The 19366-nt window shown below is 37.7% G+C and overlaps 1 protein-coding gene across 1 annotated transcript in view; it reads right to left on the bottom strand.

Moving 5' to 3' along the window:
* Window positions 1-6811: 6811 nt before the first annotated feature.
* Window positions 6812-19366, bottom strand: part of ARSJ (arylsulfatase family member J) — a 59395-nt gene continuing 46840 nt past the window's right edge. Inside the window, exon 2 of the mRNA XM_038401063.2 lies at window positions 6812-9352. Coding sequence (XP_038256991.1) covers window positions 7957-9352 — 1396 coding nt within the window. The 3' untranslated portion in view covers window positions 6812-7956. The remainder of the gene's footprint in view (window positions 9353-19366) is intronic.

Here is a 19366-nt window from a genome sequence, read left to right on the forward strand (position 1 = left end):
AAATCAAAAGTGTTAAGAAGATCCTAACTTTCCAATATTAAACAGTTTTAAACAAGATTTGGGTTTGGTATACAGAGACCTCAGCCTGTGTAATACCATGGCAAACACACTTTTTAACCTTTTATTAAAAGATACCCCCACCAAAAATAATAATCACAAAATGTTTGGTACTGCAACAGCTCTTGATTCAGGTGCCTTGAAATTCAATTCAGAGTCACTTCAGTAGCAGCCCTGAATTAAGCTGGCATTTTCTTCACATGGGGAATTACCCAAGATGTTCTTTCAATAAAAGTTTGCTTTAGCACCTTAACCTTCAACAATTTAAAACATATCATTTTTGCTACTTTTGCTTGTTTTTTTTAATTCTTTACATTAAAACTTTGAAGTTATTACCATTTACAAAAGCTATAAACATTAAAATTAACAAAAGAAAATGGGAAAACAAATCAAAGCATTTGTTAAAAAGTTTTTAGACAAATTATCAATTGCTATAAAACAATTGTTACCCCTTTATTTTTGAAAAAAAAAAGTTTATTTTGAATGTTTATTCCAAACCAGTTCAACACATTTAAGGATTTTAAAACAAACTTTTGTTGTAAACCAACTTTGAAAACTATTGCTTGTTTTCCAAGATGCCAGCTTCTGAGTATATATTAACCCTTTAGGCCCACCCAAGGATGTACAAAATGTTGTATTAGTTTAGATCGAATATATGGGCCCAAAGAGTCAAACATGTTAACATGACCCTGAAATTGTCCAACATTAAACAGTTTTAACCAAGGTTTTGGTTTGGTATATAGAGACCTCAGCCTGCTTAGTACCATGGCAAGCATATCATTAAAATTCCCATTAACCTTTTATTAAAAAGATACAGAAAAAAAGGAAAAATAGTTAAAGCATTTGAAATATAAAGTATTAAATAAGTCTCTCATTTTAACAACATCCCTTGTTACCTTTCCCTGGTAAGAAAGAAAATCTCCCTGGCAGGACAATCTCTTACACAACATTAAAATGGTAATAATTGTCCTTTTGGGGAAAATTTAGTTGAGATGGACTGGAGCTGATGTTGTTAAGATAAAGAAGACAAAACAGGACAAACACACTTTTGACCTCACTGCTGGCACAAACACAGATCCAGCACACGGTCTTATTAGCCACTCCAAGACGTGGCAAATGTGTAATGGGCTGTTTAGGGAATTGTTTTTAGCTGCCTCTTTCTGGTCACAAATGTATAGCAGTGTTGCAAAATATACAAATGTATCCAGCTAAGCTAGACTCTTATTAGGCAAAAGGAAAAAGGAGAAAGACTGGAAAGACAAGAAATAAGGTGGGGAATGAAAAGAACACACAATGAGGGGGTAAGTGACAAAGTATTACATCCCAGGTGGTGTTTGGGATTTAGCCAAAGCGAGTGGAAGTAGCGATACCATTTGGCTCCCTTTCTTTAGCCTGGTCTGGTCAGGGACATCTCTCAGGATTAGGATGAAAAAGGTCTGGAGGTCCCATGAAACAGTGGGGGTTGCAGCCATCATGGAGGAGCTCACTCTTTCCCCTTCTCTTGCCTTTCAGTCAGCCAGCATTTCAGTAGTCCTGTTGCTATTTTTCTTACCTCCCCAAGTCTCTTTCTGAGGAATCTAAAAGGGAATGATGGGCAGAGTAGCCTGTCCTCTCATCATTTTGTCCACCAATTAGGCCAACGTTTAATACCCCAATTTTCATTCATTGATTTTTCATTTTCACACTTCTCTTGTTTACCAGACAGGATCTGGACACAATTCTTGAGTTATATGAGTAGGCCTTTTTGTTTTAGACTAATTCAGATTTCTTGCTCCTTTTGTACCTTTTCCCATCAACAACTACTGTTACAGGTGATTGTGACATTTTATAAACTTTCACTCACTTTTTACAGTTGAGCTCACAATTAGGGTCAATCTGTAGGCCCAATTATCACAACAGGCCTTGTCAAGTGATTAACATAAATGATCTTTTAATCAAATCTAGAGATAAGCATCAAACATTACATATGTCCTTCAAGTTCTGCAGTAATTGAATGTGATTAAATACTTGACTTTTACTGAAACATCTAGTTTTTTAATTAGACATTTTAAAAATATATTTTTCAGAAAGTGTTGGAATGACATTGCAGGTCCTTATTCTCCTCCCATTATGGAAATAGGCAAAAAAGGTAATTAATAAGCTGTGTTACTTAGAAACTGTCTTTCTGATTGTAATATAAATGAATAGAATTAACAAGGTAGCTTGAAAACAAACACACTAAAGCAGGGGTTCTCAACCTTTTTCTTTCTGAGTCTCCCCCCCCCCCAATGCTATAAAAACTCCATGGCCCACCTGTGCCACAACGTTTTTCTGCATATAAAAAGCAGGGCCAGCATTAGGAGGTAGCAAGCAGGGCAATTTCTACTGTGAAACTAAGTTGCTCAGGCTTCGGCTTCAGCCCTGGGCAGTGGGACTTGGAACCCCAGGCTTCTGCTCCATGCAGTGGGGCTTTGGCTTTTTGCCCTGGGCCACAGCAAGTCTAATGCTGGTCCTGCTTGGCGGACCCTCTGAAATCTGCTCAGGGCCCCCCAGTGGGCCCTAAAGAACAGAGCTCTGCTGTAATGTTAATTCACATTCAGGCACTCATTTGGCTTCTGCATGGTGGTGGTGCCTCTGTTTACATCTGTTATCATTAACTATCCCAGTAGAGGTGAAAAGTAGCATGACGTAGAAAAAGAGAAGGGGGTGGAGAGAAGAGGGGCAGGGTGGTTATATATTTTTGTAATTTGAAAATTCTGCGCTTGTGAAAGATGCTGTAATGCCAGCTGTCAGGACTGATGCCCTCTGTTTATTCACAGAATAGGAAAAGAAAGCGTTCCCATACTGTCTTGCCTCAGGGAATTGAATTAATTTTATCCTGAATAGACACTTCTTGCGAGGAGAGTGTGTAGTTCATTTAGATTTGAATCAGTAACCAAGAGATGAAAAGATTCATATCCCACTATCAATCCCTCACGTATCTGTGTGCTGAATGGATCGAGCATTGATATTATTTTGTTTTATTGTGATTTATTTTATTGTGACAACCAGAAGGAGCCAGTATTGTTCTGTGAATGTAACAAACCATGAAAATTACAAAGCAGGTGCAGGGAGTGTTTTCAAGAATTCAGTATAAAGGACAATAATGTTAAATCAAAGTGTGGTCCCCTGGCTCATAACAAGATCTCCATGCATGAAACTTTTATTGCAAAAATGTAACGTGATTGTTTCTAGCTCTTTTTAAAATTGAACAACAGCCAGACTTTTAAATTTTGGCTTTAAAGGGCAACTATCCAAATATACATGGGGTTCCTGAGGGTGTTTGTATATGGAGTGTGTGAGGGAGAGAAAAAGAAGGGGGAAATTAGGAACATGCAGCAAAAAACCCCCCACAAAATAATTAAGTTTCAATGCTTGGTGTTGTGTAGACAATACCTCAAATTCTTCATGAAGTTTACTTCTGTACAGATGGAAACATGAGTGTTCTTTACCAACTTGATCTCAAATCCACTATCTCAATATGAAAGGGAAGAGTTGCTTGCTTTACTGGCATAGTCCCCTTTTGAAAAAGGCTCATGTGCCAAAGGGATCTGTTGGATTGCTTTGGCTGTTAATGCATCCATTAGTGATGACAAATCATCTTCAGATCCTGAGCTTCAGTACACGATGGTCTTTTCCCCTCATCCCGCAGAATGAGACACATACAGAGACTGTCATTTTAGAATCATTCACCATTCATAACATGCACTTCCACTTACCTTTGTTTTATCTGCAGCAAGGAAACTTATGCCTCCAGTTCCATGCTAAATTTAGTCATGCTAAATCCAAAAAAGCTAACTCTCAGTAGTGGATAATAAAACCATTTAGCAATTTTAAAAGCATTGAATGGGGTTTTAGGTAAGGATTGACGAAGGTTGAGAAACAAAATACAGAAAAGGACAGGATTAAGCTTTTTCATATCTGTCAGCTTTTCCAGTGAAAATGAGGATGATATACAGTGTCTAAAGGTGATGTGTCAGGAGGCAGGGAGTGTTTTCCCTCTAGTTATTTTCCCTCCCTTAGATTCCTCTCTTTTCTCCTACCCGCCGGTTCTGCTTTTCCTTCTGCACGGTGTTGCAGTGAGGAAGTACTGAACTGCGAGGTTAGGGCTAAGGAAGGAGAGCAGCTTTCAACTCTCACAAAAACAGTCACCAACAGTATATGGGAAGAGGAAGAAAAGCAGCACTTGTGTTCAGTATGGTGTTTCCAAGGCTCCTGCAGACAGTGCTGATGCCATGTCAGGACATCAGGACCAGCCCACATAGATGATGCCAGCCCTATTTTCTCCATGTGCCCATGATAGGATATGGTGCACAGCAGCCCATATTAAAAAAAAATATTGTTCCTTTAAACACTTCAAAAATGGGTAATGAAACTGTTTTGAAGGGTCAGAGGGTGCAAGACTTTCTTTCCTGAAAATGTTAATGCAGGCCTATCTTTGCACACATTTTTCAGCTTCAAAAAAGTAATGCCCTTTTTCCTTATTCTTGTACAATATCCAACCAGCCTTCCAATTTTGCTTTGGAATATGGGATTGTTGTCTAAGCAACTGTGGTCACCTCTGCTGAGCTGGCTGCTGTGTTCAACTCTAATGACTTCCGAGAGTATCAGCAATACATTCTGAGGCACATACGACTTTGTGAGTGAATGAGCATTGAATACACTATCACACAACAACTCAGTAAAGAGAATGTCCTATTGAAGACACATGTGGTTGAAGATCATGGAGAGGGAGCTGTGGCTGAAGGGGTCTATTGCAGGTTGGAAGATAAGCTGTATGCTTGGAGAAATGAGAAGAACCAAGCTGGATTGAGAGTAAAGACAGTAAAATCTAGAAGTGATAGGATTGTAAAGGTTTTGAAATGTTCAATAAAACATCAGATATGCTTCCAAAATTTTCAAGCCTTTTTTAAACCTAACTTCCAATCCTGCTGAGCTTTGCCCACTAGTTTAACTGTACCTCACCTGTTGACTTTAATAGGACAGCAGAACTAAAATCTAATGCAATCTTTAGAAAGTATGCATCCTCTGGTTTTATAAATGTTTTCTCCTGTGGCATATATAGAATATATATATAGGAATATAGAGACTTCTGATCCACCATTATACTTTATGCTGATTACATTCAAGGAGGTCTTCCTTTGCTCTGTAACTGAACAAAAAGAAATAATAATGGAATAAAACATTGTCATATAATAATGGTCTCTGGTTTCTTCTGGCCAGTAAATGTCAAGGCAACTACAAAACTTATTTTCAAAGGGGGAAGTCATTGATTGTATGATGATGGCATTTTACTACCATGGATTTATTTATATTAGCCAAGGAAATTGATGGAGCTGTCCTTTCTGTCTGCTAGAAGTTGGTGTGATAAAATGAATTAGCCGCTGCATTATTATTGAAGAGCTGTGTTCTAAGCAATTGAGAGAATAATTTATGTGCTTTAGCCATTCAGAGATAAGCTCATCTCAGTCCTGCCAAATATACAAATTGTCCCTATAGATTACATATTTGTAGTTCTTTCTACAGGAACACTGAGAAACCTGTTTTTTCTAATGCTGGGCTCAGGTTACAATACAGGGGTGAATGAAACCAAAGAGTGATTTGTGTGTGTTAAGAAATCTCCCAGGCACTACAGTGTTTCAAAATCGTCTTCTTTCCTGATTTATCTTATAATTTTGATTACCCAAATCCAGATTTTCTCAGTAAATGTAATTATAGGCCAATTTTTACTCTCTTTATTTTTTAAATGTCCACATCGTCATTCAAGTTTACATATTTTACATATGTAATGAAAACTTCTCAGGGTTGCCTTAAAAATATTTCAGATCTATCCCTGAAGGCAGAAAACAAACTACACTTGCTTCCAATGCTGTGTTGATGATGGTTTGATTTTGATGAAATTTTATAAATTTGCACTCTAATAATTTTTGTTAGACGATATTAGCAGTTATATTATCTGCAGTGATACAATTTCAAAAAATAGATTGTACTTTTATCAGTATGCTGGACCTGCATCTGATTTCAGTTTACACTGATTTTTAAACTGGTGTAACTCCATCGACTGCCACGGCTTTACACAGATGTCAGGCTCTCTGTTTCTAATTGTTGAAATGGTATTCTCATTTAAATTTTACCACAAGTTAGGTGATGGCTATCTAGTATGTTAATCAGCTGGCATTAATTTCATTTGCTATATGTTATATTAAGACACAGATTTGCGATGGGCCACATCCACTCTAATTAAATTGGCCTCGTTAGCACTGACCTCCCACTTGATAAGGCAACTTCCATCTTTTCTTGTGTTCATATTTATACCTACCTACTGTATACCTTTTCATTCCATGCATCTGATGAAGTGGGTTACAGCCCACAAAAGCTTATGCCCAAATAAATTTGTTAGTCTCTAAGGTGCCACAAGCACTTCTCGTTGTTTTTTTCATGGGAACTCTGAGTTACATTATCTATTGTTATACAACAAGATTAAAAAAGCCAGTGTAACCATCCATCTGGGTACTGGAGAAATCTTCATTAGCATCCTTGTAAATAAGGACAGTTTTAATAGTGTCCTGAATTCAGTAACTCTTTGAAGGATGGAACTGTATCACAGAAATGAAATATCAAATCAAGCCTGCATTTAAAAAAAACCAAACCAAAACAAAGCTTAGCAAGATCATTTTAAAAAATCAAGAACTGAATTATGACCTTCAGTGCAAAGGAGAGACAGAATACTTTTATGAATGCCATAAAAATAAAATATTTTAATAGATATATAAATAAAAGGTTTAAAGTAGACTCCCCCCCCCAAAAAACATAAAGCCAGTCTAGCTTCCATACAGAAACTGAACAATAATATTTCAAGTGACTACTGAGTCAAATAATCACTTTGATACATTCAAATTAATTGGAGGCAAATATATAATGAAATGATGTACCTGAATCATTCTTCTTTTGCATCTTAGCTGTATTTACAGTAATTTGTGTTCTTACAGTACTATGCAGATTTAGATATATAAAATAAAATCTCTAATGATAGAGCAAATCAAATCAAATCAAACAAAAAGGTGGCTTGCATCACCCACTGGGAAAGCTTTAATATAAGTGAAATAATTGACTTCTGTTGTAAAATAAATTACGTTATTTTGTGTCCTATAGCAGAGTTAACTTAAAGTGTATAAACATTACATTCATTTTGGTGGTGTGCTCAAAGACTACATCTCTGCCTATCCCTATGGTAAATAATATGAGACATGCGCTGACTGATTCTTGTGTGTGCTTTTGTTTTTATTGGAAACTGAGCACAAAAAAATCTCCAATTTATGTAAGACAGACACAGTTTAATTAAAAGCAGCTTTTTAAAAAAGTATATAGACTCCTAGGGGGCTTAAACTTTTGCTGTGCTTAATTAAAAAAAAATCACAGCATGGTGACTACAACCCAATATAACCTGAAATGACAGTCAGATTTTGGGTTTTATATCTCTCTATAGATCATCTTTATTAGTTTGGGAATATCTACTAGTAACTTTTCCATATCATTATTGAAATATACATTCTATTTTGGGCATGGAATAACCCCACCAAGTATCCTTCAAACAGAGAAATACTGGAACTGAGAGTTACTTCCATTGTTATATGAAATGTAGCTGTGATGGGAAAACATAATTTGTGCTGAAGAGAACGATGTTTGCCACATGGGCATTTACATATTCTTCAGGTAGAGCGTCAGGATAACTTGTGCTGGTATAATGTGAGAACCAACCAGAAGGGGAGACTTTTCATTCAGTCATAGTGCAGAGCTGGTATTTCTACTTTGGTGGAATGTCAGGAGCTCCCGAAAGTTGGAGCAGACTGCCTTAGGCTTATGCAATGACACTAGTTGATCCTATCCACCAGCAAGGTGCAAATGGCAATTTAAGGAGTGTCCCTTTTTCTGACTTGTTTTTTTCTTGTTCTTCTTTTGTTTATTCTCTCCCTTAATTTTACCTGGCTTCTTTTTCTTCTCATCCTCCTTAAACCATGGGCCCCAGACTCCTCCATTGAGTTTAGGGTTACTTCTAGGGTCTTTAGCTGGGTATCGAACAGGAACTGCAGTCTTATTGAACTGTGAAAGTCTCTGCAACAACTGCTTCACTATATCCGGATACTTACCAGAAAGGTCCACTCGCTCATATGGGTCTGCAGTTATGTTAAAAAGCCACACTGTTTTGCCAGCCATCCAAGAAACTCGTTCGTTGTGCCAGCGATTGGGGCCAGCATTGCTAAAAGACTGAGGAGGGACCCAGTCACTGTACCCAGGATTTCCTGTCAGTAGTTTCCAGTGGTTTACTCTGATTGCTGACTGAATTGCTGTGTTCCAGATCCCAAAGCCTGCTGCCCATGAACCATTTTTGGCTTTGGTGTAAATAGGGTCAATGTTGTGTAAAATGTCCACCCTTGGAGAACGTCTGCCTTCACTTATAGTCTCCCATATATCATAGCCATCCAACTGGATGTCCTCATCAATCTGGCCTTCTGCCAATGTGATCAAAGTGGGGAACCAGTCTGTGATGTGCACTAGCTCCTTACACACAGACCCTTTGTTTTTCAGAAGGGGGCTATGGACAAAGCCAACAGCACGGATTCCCCCCTCCCAATATGACCCTTTGCTTCCTCTGAGAGGCCAGTTACTTCCTCCAGCCATTGGTTGTCCACCATTATCCGAAGAGTAGATGAGAATGCTGTTGTCATAGTAACCATACCTCTTTAAAGCAAGGGTCACATTGTTGACGGCTTCGTCCAAACAGGCCAGCATGGCAGCATATCTCCGCCTGTTTATATTATTTATTGATCTGTAATGTTCAAAATACTTGCCTGGTGCCTGTAGTGGAGAGTGAACAGCTTGGTAAGCAATATATAAAAATATTGGGGACCTGGGATTATGAGATGCTAAGATTTGTTGTACTTTTTGTGTGTACATCTGTGTTGAATATATGCCATTGTCATGATCCCAAGCTGCATTGTCATTTTCATACAGGTCATAGCCACATATCCCAGGGCTGTCACATTTGTAGTGAGTGTAATAATCCCCACTGCCCAAGAGTGAGCCAAAAAACGAATCAAATCCTCTTTTTGTCGGCATGCATTCTTTACGGTAAAACCCCAAGTGCCATTTTCCAACCATGTGTGTTGAGTAGCCAACCTCCTTCAGCTTCTGAGGTAGAGTCACATTATCCAGAGGTAAACAGTTAGGCTGAGTAGGCCTTATGACAGAATGCTGAAGGCCTGTGTGTATCTGATATCTGAAAAAGACAAAAAAGGAGAAATACATATTAGACAGAGGGGAGAGAAAAGAAATGTATGTAGACACATCCACAAACAAGATCACACTTGCAATAAATAGTAACTAAAAATGTCCCTGCACAAAAGTGTCTTTGTTGGAAATGTTTTAAAAGTGTAAATCTCAAAGAATAATGAGATCATGCCAAGACATTTGTCGAAACAAGGAAATGGTATATATTTTACTTTAGAAATGTTTAAAGGTTAGTAGTCAATCTTTTCAGTATATTCTATATACACTAGGATCTGTGAAAAACTGACAATGTTCTGCACCTTCTTGTGCTTGAATCATTTCCTTAGTATTTGTCTGAGTTAAACTGTAAACTCTTGAAAGCACAGATCTGTTTTTTTAACCTAGTCTATGCAGAGCTGTATGGAATTACTATATAAATAATAAATAACTATAAATCCACCAACATTAATGATACTTAGGAGGCATTGTGCAGCATTATGCTGTCTTTTACAATATGCTGTAGCCTCTAACAGTGGATATCTATACAAGCTGATGTAGATATGGAAATTGAAAAATAAGAACGAAAACTTAATGAACAGATTTCTAACTTACCTTATTGTTATCTTGGTCATATATACAGCATTAGAGTTCAACATGCAAGCTCTGACCTTGTTCAACAGCCAAGTTGTCACCTTGCCAAACTATTCAAATAAACATCTCCTTATGTCTACCATCTCTAAATAGTCAGTTAGTTACCCAAAATATTTGCTTATCTGATAACACCCCAATTTGTTGCACCATTCTTTTCCCCACAGAAATCTTTCCCCATGTCCCCATCACATTTGGCTTAGAGAAAATTATATTGTAGAAGATATATTTATGTAAATGTATTAAAAGTCCTCATACTTTCCCGTGGTAAACAAGTCTACAGAGTGCATATGTACTGTCCTGTACTGGGAACAATTAGCAGCATTTTATTTAAATGGTACAATAATAAATTCTGGATTATAGTGGATTCCTATAAAATACATATGACATCCACATGACTAAAAAATGAAGTAAATGTGACTAGTACTACTAATGATTAGAGCCAAATCAGTTAATATCAGCTTGACACTTGTCATAAATATAAAGGGAAGGGTAACCACCTTTCTGTATACAGAATTATAAAATCCCTCCTGGCCAGAGGCAAAACCCTTTCACCTTACGAGTAAAAGGGTAAGAAGCTAGGATAACCTCACTGGCACCTGACCAAAATGACCAATGAGGAGACAACTTACTTTCAAAACTGGAGGGGGGGGGGGAACAAAGGGTCTGTCCGTCTGTGTGATACTTTTGCCGGGAACAGATCAGGAATGCTCTTCAGAACTTCTGTTAAATTAGCAAGTAATCTAGCTAGACATGCGTTAGATTTCTTTTTGTTAAATAGCTGGTAAAATAGGTTGTGCTGAATGGAATGTATATTCCTGTTTTTGTGTCCTTTTGTAAATTAAGGTTTTGCGTAGAGGGATTCTCTATGTTTTGAATCTGATTACCTAACTGTAAGGTATTTACCATCCTGATTTCACAGAGGTGATTCTTTTACTTTTTCTTTAATTAAAATTCTTCTTTTAAGATCCTGATTGCTTTTTCATTGTTCTTAAGATCCAAGGGTTTGGGTCTGTGTTCACCTATGCAAATTGATGAGGATTTTCATCAAGCCTTCCCCAGGAAAGGGAGTGTAGGGGCTTGGGGGGATATTTTGGGGGGAAGATGTCTCCAAGTGGGCTCTTTCCCTGTTCTTTGTTTAACACGCTTGGTGGTAGCAGCATAGGCTTCAAGTACAAGGCAAAGTTTGTACCTTGAGGAAGTTTTTAACCTAAGCTGGTAAGAATAAGCTTAGGGGGGGTCTTTCATGCAGGTCCCCACATCTGTACCCTAGAGTTCAGAGTGGGGAAGGAACCTTGACAACGCTAAAAAATAAAGTGTAAGTTAATCCTTTAAACCTAAAGAAGTCTTTCCCCTGGGGATAAGAATTTATGAAATTCCAGGAACTGGATGAAACCACTAGGTCCATGTCGTATCTTATTCAGCTAGCTGCTTTTCTAACAACTCTTTGATGCTGTGGGGGTTAGGGTTAGGTGTTCTTAATGCATTATCCTAATAACCAGGACTTAACCTCAACCATAAATTCTCTTCCATCCTCTATTTTCTTGTTTAGGATAAATGTATCATGTGTGTAGGGTCTTCAGCTATTTACTGGACAGATTATTACTATCTGTTTCTGACTGTGTCTTTAAATATATCTGTAAAACAATCAACTGTATGTGAAAATGTTCCAGTTGTAGAAGCAGTTCAAAGAAATATCAGGGTGTTCTTTGTCATTGCAAAGATGGACGGGTTTTTCTTCTCTCCATGCCTTCCTAACTGATCCATATGGTACCAGTATTATCTTTTCAGCAAATTATTATTATTATTATCTATTCAATTTTCAAAGAGCCTTCAGGTTGTTACAAAGCAAAGCAGTTAAGACACAGATTACTATAGAAGGAAAATGGCACCAATAGCTATGGGAAAGGAAACATAAGTACTCTGCAATTTTTATTATTTATTATTTGTATTGTCCACAGGCGCCACTTAAGAACAAAACCACAAAGGCAATAAGTGATAGGTATTGATTGTTTGGTTCTGTGGAAGGCAAATTCATGAGCAGCTTTACTCATGGTGACTATCTTGCAATCTTTCTGAGATAAATTCTGTACATTTTAGGACTTCCATTGCAAGACTAGATAAATCTTATGAATAAATTGCTTGAATTTAATCCCATATGTAAAACAGGATTATTATGCTAAAAAGTCTGGAATTCATGATCATAATTACAGCTTTAGTAACCAATTACATACAAACAAATGCTGACAGACTGGGATGCAGAATCTAATTTTACAGTTTCTGACTTTCATCTTTATAAATAGCATTTACATAAAGGTATTTATAAATTTGTTAGTCTCTAAGGTGCCACAAGTACTCCTTTTCTTTTTGCATAAAGGTATTAGTGTGATTTGTGCTGTTTTATAAGTGCTTACAATGTACCATTCCCCTCCATCCAATTTTTAGGTCGTAACTGTTTGGTTTCTAAACATTTAGATTTTGCAGAACAAACCAGCATTTCTACTCTTACAGAGGAATTAAGTAGAATTTGTGTGTAAAACTGCAGCTAAAAATGTGCCTATATGGAAATAGTTACAATAATTATTTTTATTTATTGTAAACTGCAATTAGATCTATGTTCATTGTTATTTTCTATTATTACTTCTTTACTATCCTGGAGGCTGCTCAGATGTTTGCAATAAAAACATCGTAATAATTCTTCCAGCTGGATGCAGATACTTAATGCTATCTGACTTTTACTCTGCTTTGTTTACTTCTTTATAATGGAAACTTTAAATAAAGAAACTGCACTGGAAAGATACTTACTATAAGAGTGTTGTGCTGTCTCCATAGATCGTTTGGCTCCTTTTACACTGAAATGCAGTATGTCACAGACTTCTTTTATTAAAAAAAGGCTCAAATCTGAGTGTTCTCTTCTCCTTGTGTTCTGATATTGCAAGTTATATCTTTACCTAGTCTAATCAAATGAGATGGAAACTTCTTATAACTTCTACTCCCCACACTCTGGAATGAGAAAATTTCCCCTTTTTGTTCCAGACTGGAAAGGTCCAATTCCATGTTTTATATTATGCTTACCTCCTGCTACAAAGTGGAGTAGATATTATACTGTAAAAGTTCAGTTTCTAAATGCAAGACACCAGATCCTATGTCAGCATAGCATCGTCAAGATCAGTGTGACCCAAACTTGTCAAATTCTTAGACTTTTGAATGACTGATTTCCCAGTTTCAGTGTTGTAGTAAAGCAAGTTTGCCTGCAGTAATTTCCCTAGTTTTGTTTTTTAAGGAAGAAAGGGCAAATAAAGAAAACCCAAAACTACTTTGGAGTTTACAGAACTTCTCCACTGGATCTTGAAAGTTTCTTGGACTGGCCGTATCTATTCAGCTTGTGGAGTGTGACTCACAGTAAGAATACAGACCTGTGTAATACAGGACTCTGCTACAGTGGTCAGATGTCCCCTGATGCTTATGTGCTCCTGAACTACACTAATTCAGATGCCTATTAACCAGTGTTCCTCAATAAGAGCCTTCTTAACCAGAAATGAATCCAAAATGAATCCAAATTAATGAAAGGTATGAAATTAAAGTGGTTTTGATAAACTGCATTAAACTCCCAGGTGGATACTCTTATTCAGAATTAAAGTGATGTTAATTTGATTTAAGTTAATTCTTGTTGGAAGTGAATGAAGCTGAACTGAATTAAAGCTACTTTAAATTCTGAATAAAATAAAAATCCTCACCGGCGTTTAATGCAATTTAACTAATCCATTCAAAGTTAATTTGGATTAATTCTCTTGAGTGTCCCTGTATAGACAAACCCTAAGAAGTGGAGACGTTTCTAATTATTCTAATATGCATGTATGGAACTGCTGAATTTTAAACATTCATAACTTTAAAAATTTGAACTAATTTTCTTCAAATCTGGATTCCTTTAAAGTCTCAATAAGGACTGACAAAAAAGCAAAATTTGAAGATTCTAACTTTGGCCATTTTTGCTAGCACAACATTTCCCAATGAAACATGTGGGGATAATGTATTTCTGTCACGCTTGCACAACAAAAAAAACAAAACAAAACAAAAAGACCTAAAAGAAAAAAGGATGAAAAGACTTGAAGTGGGAGCTCTACATTAATTACAGTGGGCACTAATGATGATTGTGATAATAAAGAAGAAAATGGCAACGAGGAATGTAAATTATACCAAGTGCTGGACTGTGCCACCTTTACTCAATGCAGAAGACATTGGCCTTGGCCAATGAAGCTAACTAGTTTAAATCAGCTGAGAATCTGGTTCATTTTACATGAACACATTAGAATTTCACATGAATCCCTGCAAAATATAGCTTTTAAAAAGGGTTCAGAGAACATGAGAATGGCCGTATTAGGTCAGAACAATGGTCCATCTCACCCAGTATCCTGCCTTCCAAGTGGCCAGTAACAGGTGCTTCAAGGGGAATGAACAAAACAGAGCAAATGTTGAGTAATGTTGAGCAATCCATTCCCTAGCATCCAGAACATAGTCTGGGATGTAAACCTATCTTGCCATTGATGAACCTACCCTCATGACCTTATCTAAATACTTTTTTTTAACCCAACTATAGTTTTGGCCTTCACAACATTCCTTGGCAACAATTTCCACAGGTTCACTTGTGCATTGTGTGAAGTACTTCCTCGTGTTTGTTTTAAAACTGCTGCCTATTAATTTCATTGGCTGGCCCCTAGTTCTTGCGTCTTGTAAAGGGGTAAATAATACTTCCTAAGCACTTTTTCTACATCATTCATGATTTTATAGACCTCTATCTTATCCCCCCCTTACTCATCTCTTTTCTTAGATGACCAGTCCTACTCTTTATAATCTCTCCTCATATGGAAGCTGTTTTGTGCCCTTAATCATTTTCGTTGCCCTTCTCTGTATTTTTTCCAATTCTGTCTTCTTGAGATGGGGTGGCCAGAACTATGGCCATGCAATATTCAAGGTGTGGGATTACACTGGATTTATATAGTGGCACTCTGCGATTTTCTGTCTTATTATTTATGCCTTTTCGAATGGTTCCTAACATTGTTAGCTATTTTGACTGCCTCTGCACATAAGCAGATGTTTCCAGAGAACTATCCACCATAACTCCAAGATCTCTTATTTGAGTGGTAATAGCTAATTTAAACCCCATAATTTTGAATGTATACGTGGGGTTATTTTTCCACTGTGAATTACTTTGTACTTATCAACATTGAATTTCATCTGCTATTTTGTTGCCAAATCACCCCATTTTGTGAGATTCCTTTGTAATTCTTTGCAGTCTGCTTTGGACTTGAGTAATTTCTATCATCTGCAAACTTTGCTACCTCACTGTTTATCACCATTCCAGATAATTTATAAATATTATGAACAGCATAGGTCCCAGTACAGATCTCGGTGGGGACACTGCTATTTACTTCTCTCCATTCTGAAAACTGAAAAAAAAAAATTTATTCCTACTCTTTGTTTTCTGTTATTTAAGCAGGCACTGATCCATGAGAAGACCTTCACTGTTATCCCATGACTGCTTAGTTTGTTTAAGGACCTTTGGTGAGAGGCCTTGCCAAAGGCTTTCTGAAAGTCCAAATACAGTGTATCATCTTTGTACGTTTGTGGACCCCCTCAAAGAATTCTAGTAGATTGGTGAGGCATGATTTCCCTTTACAAAAGATGGGTTGACTCTTCCCCAACATATTGTGTTTATCTATGTTTCAACAAATTTGCCTGGTATTGAAGTTAGGCTTACTGGCTTTTAGTTGCCAGGATCACCTCTGGAGCCTTTTTTAAAAATCAGCATTACATTAGCTCTCTTCCAGTCCTCTGGTAGAGAGGTTGATTTAAGCAACAGGTTACATGCCATAGTTAGTACTTCTGCAATTTCATATTTGAGTTTCTTCAGAGCTTTTGTTTCTATTTTTTACTCAGATAATTTTACTGATAAAGTGCTTTTTTATTTCAACAAGTCTTATATTTTCTAAATACCAGCAAAAAGTTTTAAAGTTACCCCATACACTATCGACTAATTCTAAGGCACATCCTTGTAAGCACTGAGTACTACAATATTTCTTATTTTTAAAAAACAGTGGATATCACAATAGCCTGGTGGAATGGTTTATATTGCTTTACTCCAACATATTGTGCATAAGTTACAACTAACAGGCTTCAATTCAACAAAGCATTGACTTGTAGTTCCATTGATGTCAACCAGGTACTTTGCTGACTCAGGACTGAAAGTAAGTAATCAAATTTGATACATAAATACAAAAGATTCAGTATGTATGAAAATAACTGTACAAGTGAAGCATATGGCATTTTGTCCAGGGACAGACTTGTTTAACTTTTGAGAGATCATTTAGGAAATCAAGGAAATGTTATAAGTAAGAATATGATCTTCCTAGAACATGCAGAATTCCTTAGGATAAGAGAAATTAAAGATGGAAAAAACCTGTTAGGTCATCTAATCTATTTTCCTGCCCGTTCAAGATAGTGGGTAATATGTTCTGCCTACCCACAATACTCTTCCTGTAGTTTTAAACAGATACCATACTAATCTTCATCAATGCATAGAAAATGATATTACAGTTCAGACTAGATGAACACAATGGTCCCTTATGGCCTTGGAATCTATGAATCACCTTGCACCAGTGAAGCCCTTTGTGCCACAGGACCATGGGGAGTTACTACTACGATAAGAGGCTGTTGTTCCACCACTGTCCTCCCTTGTCATTCCCATGGGTGGGTAGCAGCTTCAGCTTATGGCCGGATCTTCATCAGAACCCTGGTGGAGAAGGCTACAGATAAGATGTGTTGCATAAGCCACATTCACTTCATGGTCAGTTTTGGGGGAACTGTCTCTCAAACTTGGTGGACTTTCCACTTTTGGGATCCTCCATCAGAGTTTAACCAGACATAAGCCAGCAAAAAACCGTATATGAATCTGGCTCAGTGTTTTATCATTCAGGTCTTCTGGTTTAGATTTCTATTATTTTGCAGTGATCATTCATGGAAAACAAGCACAACACAACCACGACTTGAAACCAAATGATAGTGTCACAGCAGCAAATATACTTTAAAAAGACAGTCCTCTGCTGTCTATGTTTGCTATCACTATGCAAACAATCACTATGTTTGCTCACATAAAACACCACTGTGGAGACAGTACAACACTCATATACTGTAGCTTCATCTGTATTCCTTCCACTTTTATGTGGTTGTGAATCAAATTGTAAAAAAATATTTTTTTTTAAACACAGTATGTGTGTAGGAAGAACTTTTATTATGTAGGCAGCCTCACTTTTTGGTCTCATTTGAAAAGTTTCAGATTTTGTGTTACAAGAGAAGACAATCAATTCTTCCATAGGAATATTAGGATGTTGTTACAAAAAATACAAAAGCAAAAATCCCAACACACATAAAACAGTCTGTCCATAATTTACTAAGTTTAGAAATTTCGACTGGGATTGTCAAAAGGTCAAAATCAGTTAAGGAGGCCAAATCCTATTGAAACTCACTGCAGTTTCAGAGTGGTAGCCATGTTAGTCTGTATCAGCAAAAATAACGAGGAGTCCTTGTGGCAGCTTAGAGACTAACACATTTATTTGTGCATAAGCTTTCGTGGGCTAAAACCCACTTCATCAGATGCATGGAGTGGAAAAAAACAGTAAGCAGAATATATATTATAGCACATGGAAAGATAGGAGTTGCCTTACCAAGTGGGGGATCAGTGCCAATGAGCCAATTCAATTAAGGTGGAAGTGACCTATTCTCAACAGTTGACAAGAAGGGGTGAATACCAAGGGAGGGAAAATTACTATTGTAGTGCTAACAAGGCCAATACAATCAAGGTGGCCCATTTCCAACAGTTGACAAGAAGCTGTGCGTATCAGCAGAGGGAAGATTACTTTTTGTAGTGACCCATCCACTCCCAGTCTTTATTCAGGCCTAATTTGATGGTGTCCAGTTTAACAAATTAATTCCAGTTCTGCAGTTTCTCATTGGAGTCTGTTTCTGAAGTTTTTGTTGTTGGAGAATTGCCACTTTTAAGACTGTTAGTGAGTGTCCAGGGAGACTGACGTGTTCTCCTACTTGTTTTTGAATGTTACAATGCTTGATGTCTGATTTGTGTCCATTTATTCTTTTGAGTATAGACTGTCCAGTTTGGCCAATGTTCATGGCAGAGAGGCATTGCTGGCACATGATGGCATATTTCACATTGATAGATGTGCAGCTGAATGAGCCCCAGATGGGGTGGCTGATGTGTTTAGGTCCTATGATGGTGGCTGTAGGTGATGGCTAGTGGCATTCTGTTAGTTTCTTTGTTGGGCCTGTCCTGCAGTAGGTGACTTCTGGGTACCCTTCTGGCTCTGTCAATCTGTTTCTTCACTTCACCAGATGGGTACTGTAGTTTTAAGAATGCTTGATAGAGATTCTGTAGGTGTTTGTCTCTGTCTGAGGGATTGGAGCAAACGTGGTTGTATTTTAGCTTGGCTTTAGACAATGGATCTTGTGATGTGGTCTGGATGAAAGCTGGAGGCACGTAGGTAAGTATAGCGGTCAGTAGGTTTCTGGTATAGGGTGGTGTTTATGTGACCATTGCTTATTTGCACTGTAGTGTACAGGAAGTGGATCTCATGAGGACCGGTCCAGGCTGAGGTGGGGTGGAAATTGTTGAAATCCTGGTGGAATTCCTCAAGGGCCTCCTTCCAATGGGTCCAGATGATGATGATGATGATGATGTCATCAATGTAGTACAAATAAAGTAGGGGTGCTTAGGGATGAGAGCTGAGGAAGCGCGGTTCTCAGTCAGCGATAAAAATGTTGGCATACTGTGGGGTCATGCGGGTACCCATAGCAGCCCCTCTCACTTGGAGGTATACATTGTCTCCAAATCTGAAATAGTTGTGCGTGAGGACAAAGTCACAAAGTTCAGCCACCAGGTTTGCTGTGACATTAATCGGGGATACTGTTCTTGATGGCTTGTAGTCCATCTTTGTGTGGAATGTTAGTGTAGAGGGCTTCTACATCCATAGTGGGCAGGATGGTGTTTTCTGGAAGATCACCGATGGATCTGTAGTTTCCTCAGAAAATCAGTGGTGTTTCAAAGATAGCTGGAAGTGCTGGTAGTGTAGGGTCTGAGGAGAGAGTCCACATAGCCAGACAATCCTGCTGTCAGGGTGCCAATGCCTGAGATGATGGGGCATTGGGTGCTTAAACCATTTGGGATATCTCAGCCTTACATCGTAGTGCTGCAATTTGATTAATTTTGCAGTACTTAAAGTACTTAATCTACCACCGTATCACTTTAACTGTGAACGTCCTCTCAGCATCCAGCACACACACAGACTTTAAATCCCAGCCTGTTACT

This window comes from Dermochelys coriacea, chromosome 4 (genome assembly GCF_009764565.3).
Source record: "Dermochelys coriacea isolate rDerCor1 chromosome 4, rDerCor1.pri.v4, whole genome shotgun sequence".
NCBI lineage: Eukaryota > Metazoa > Chordata > Testudines > Dermochelyidae > Dermochelys > Dermochelys coriacea.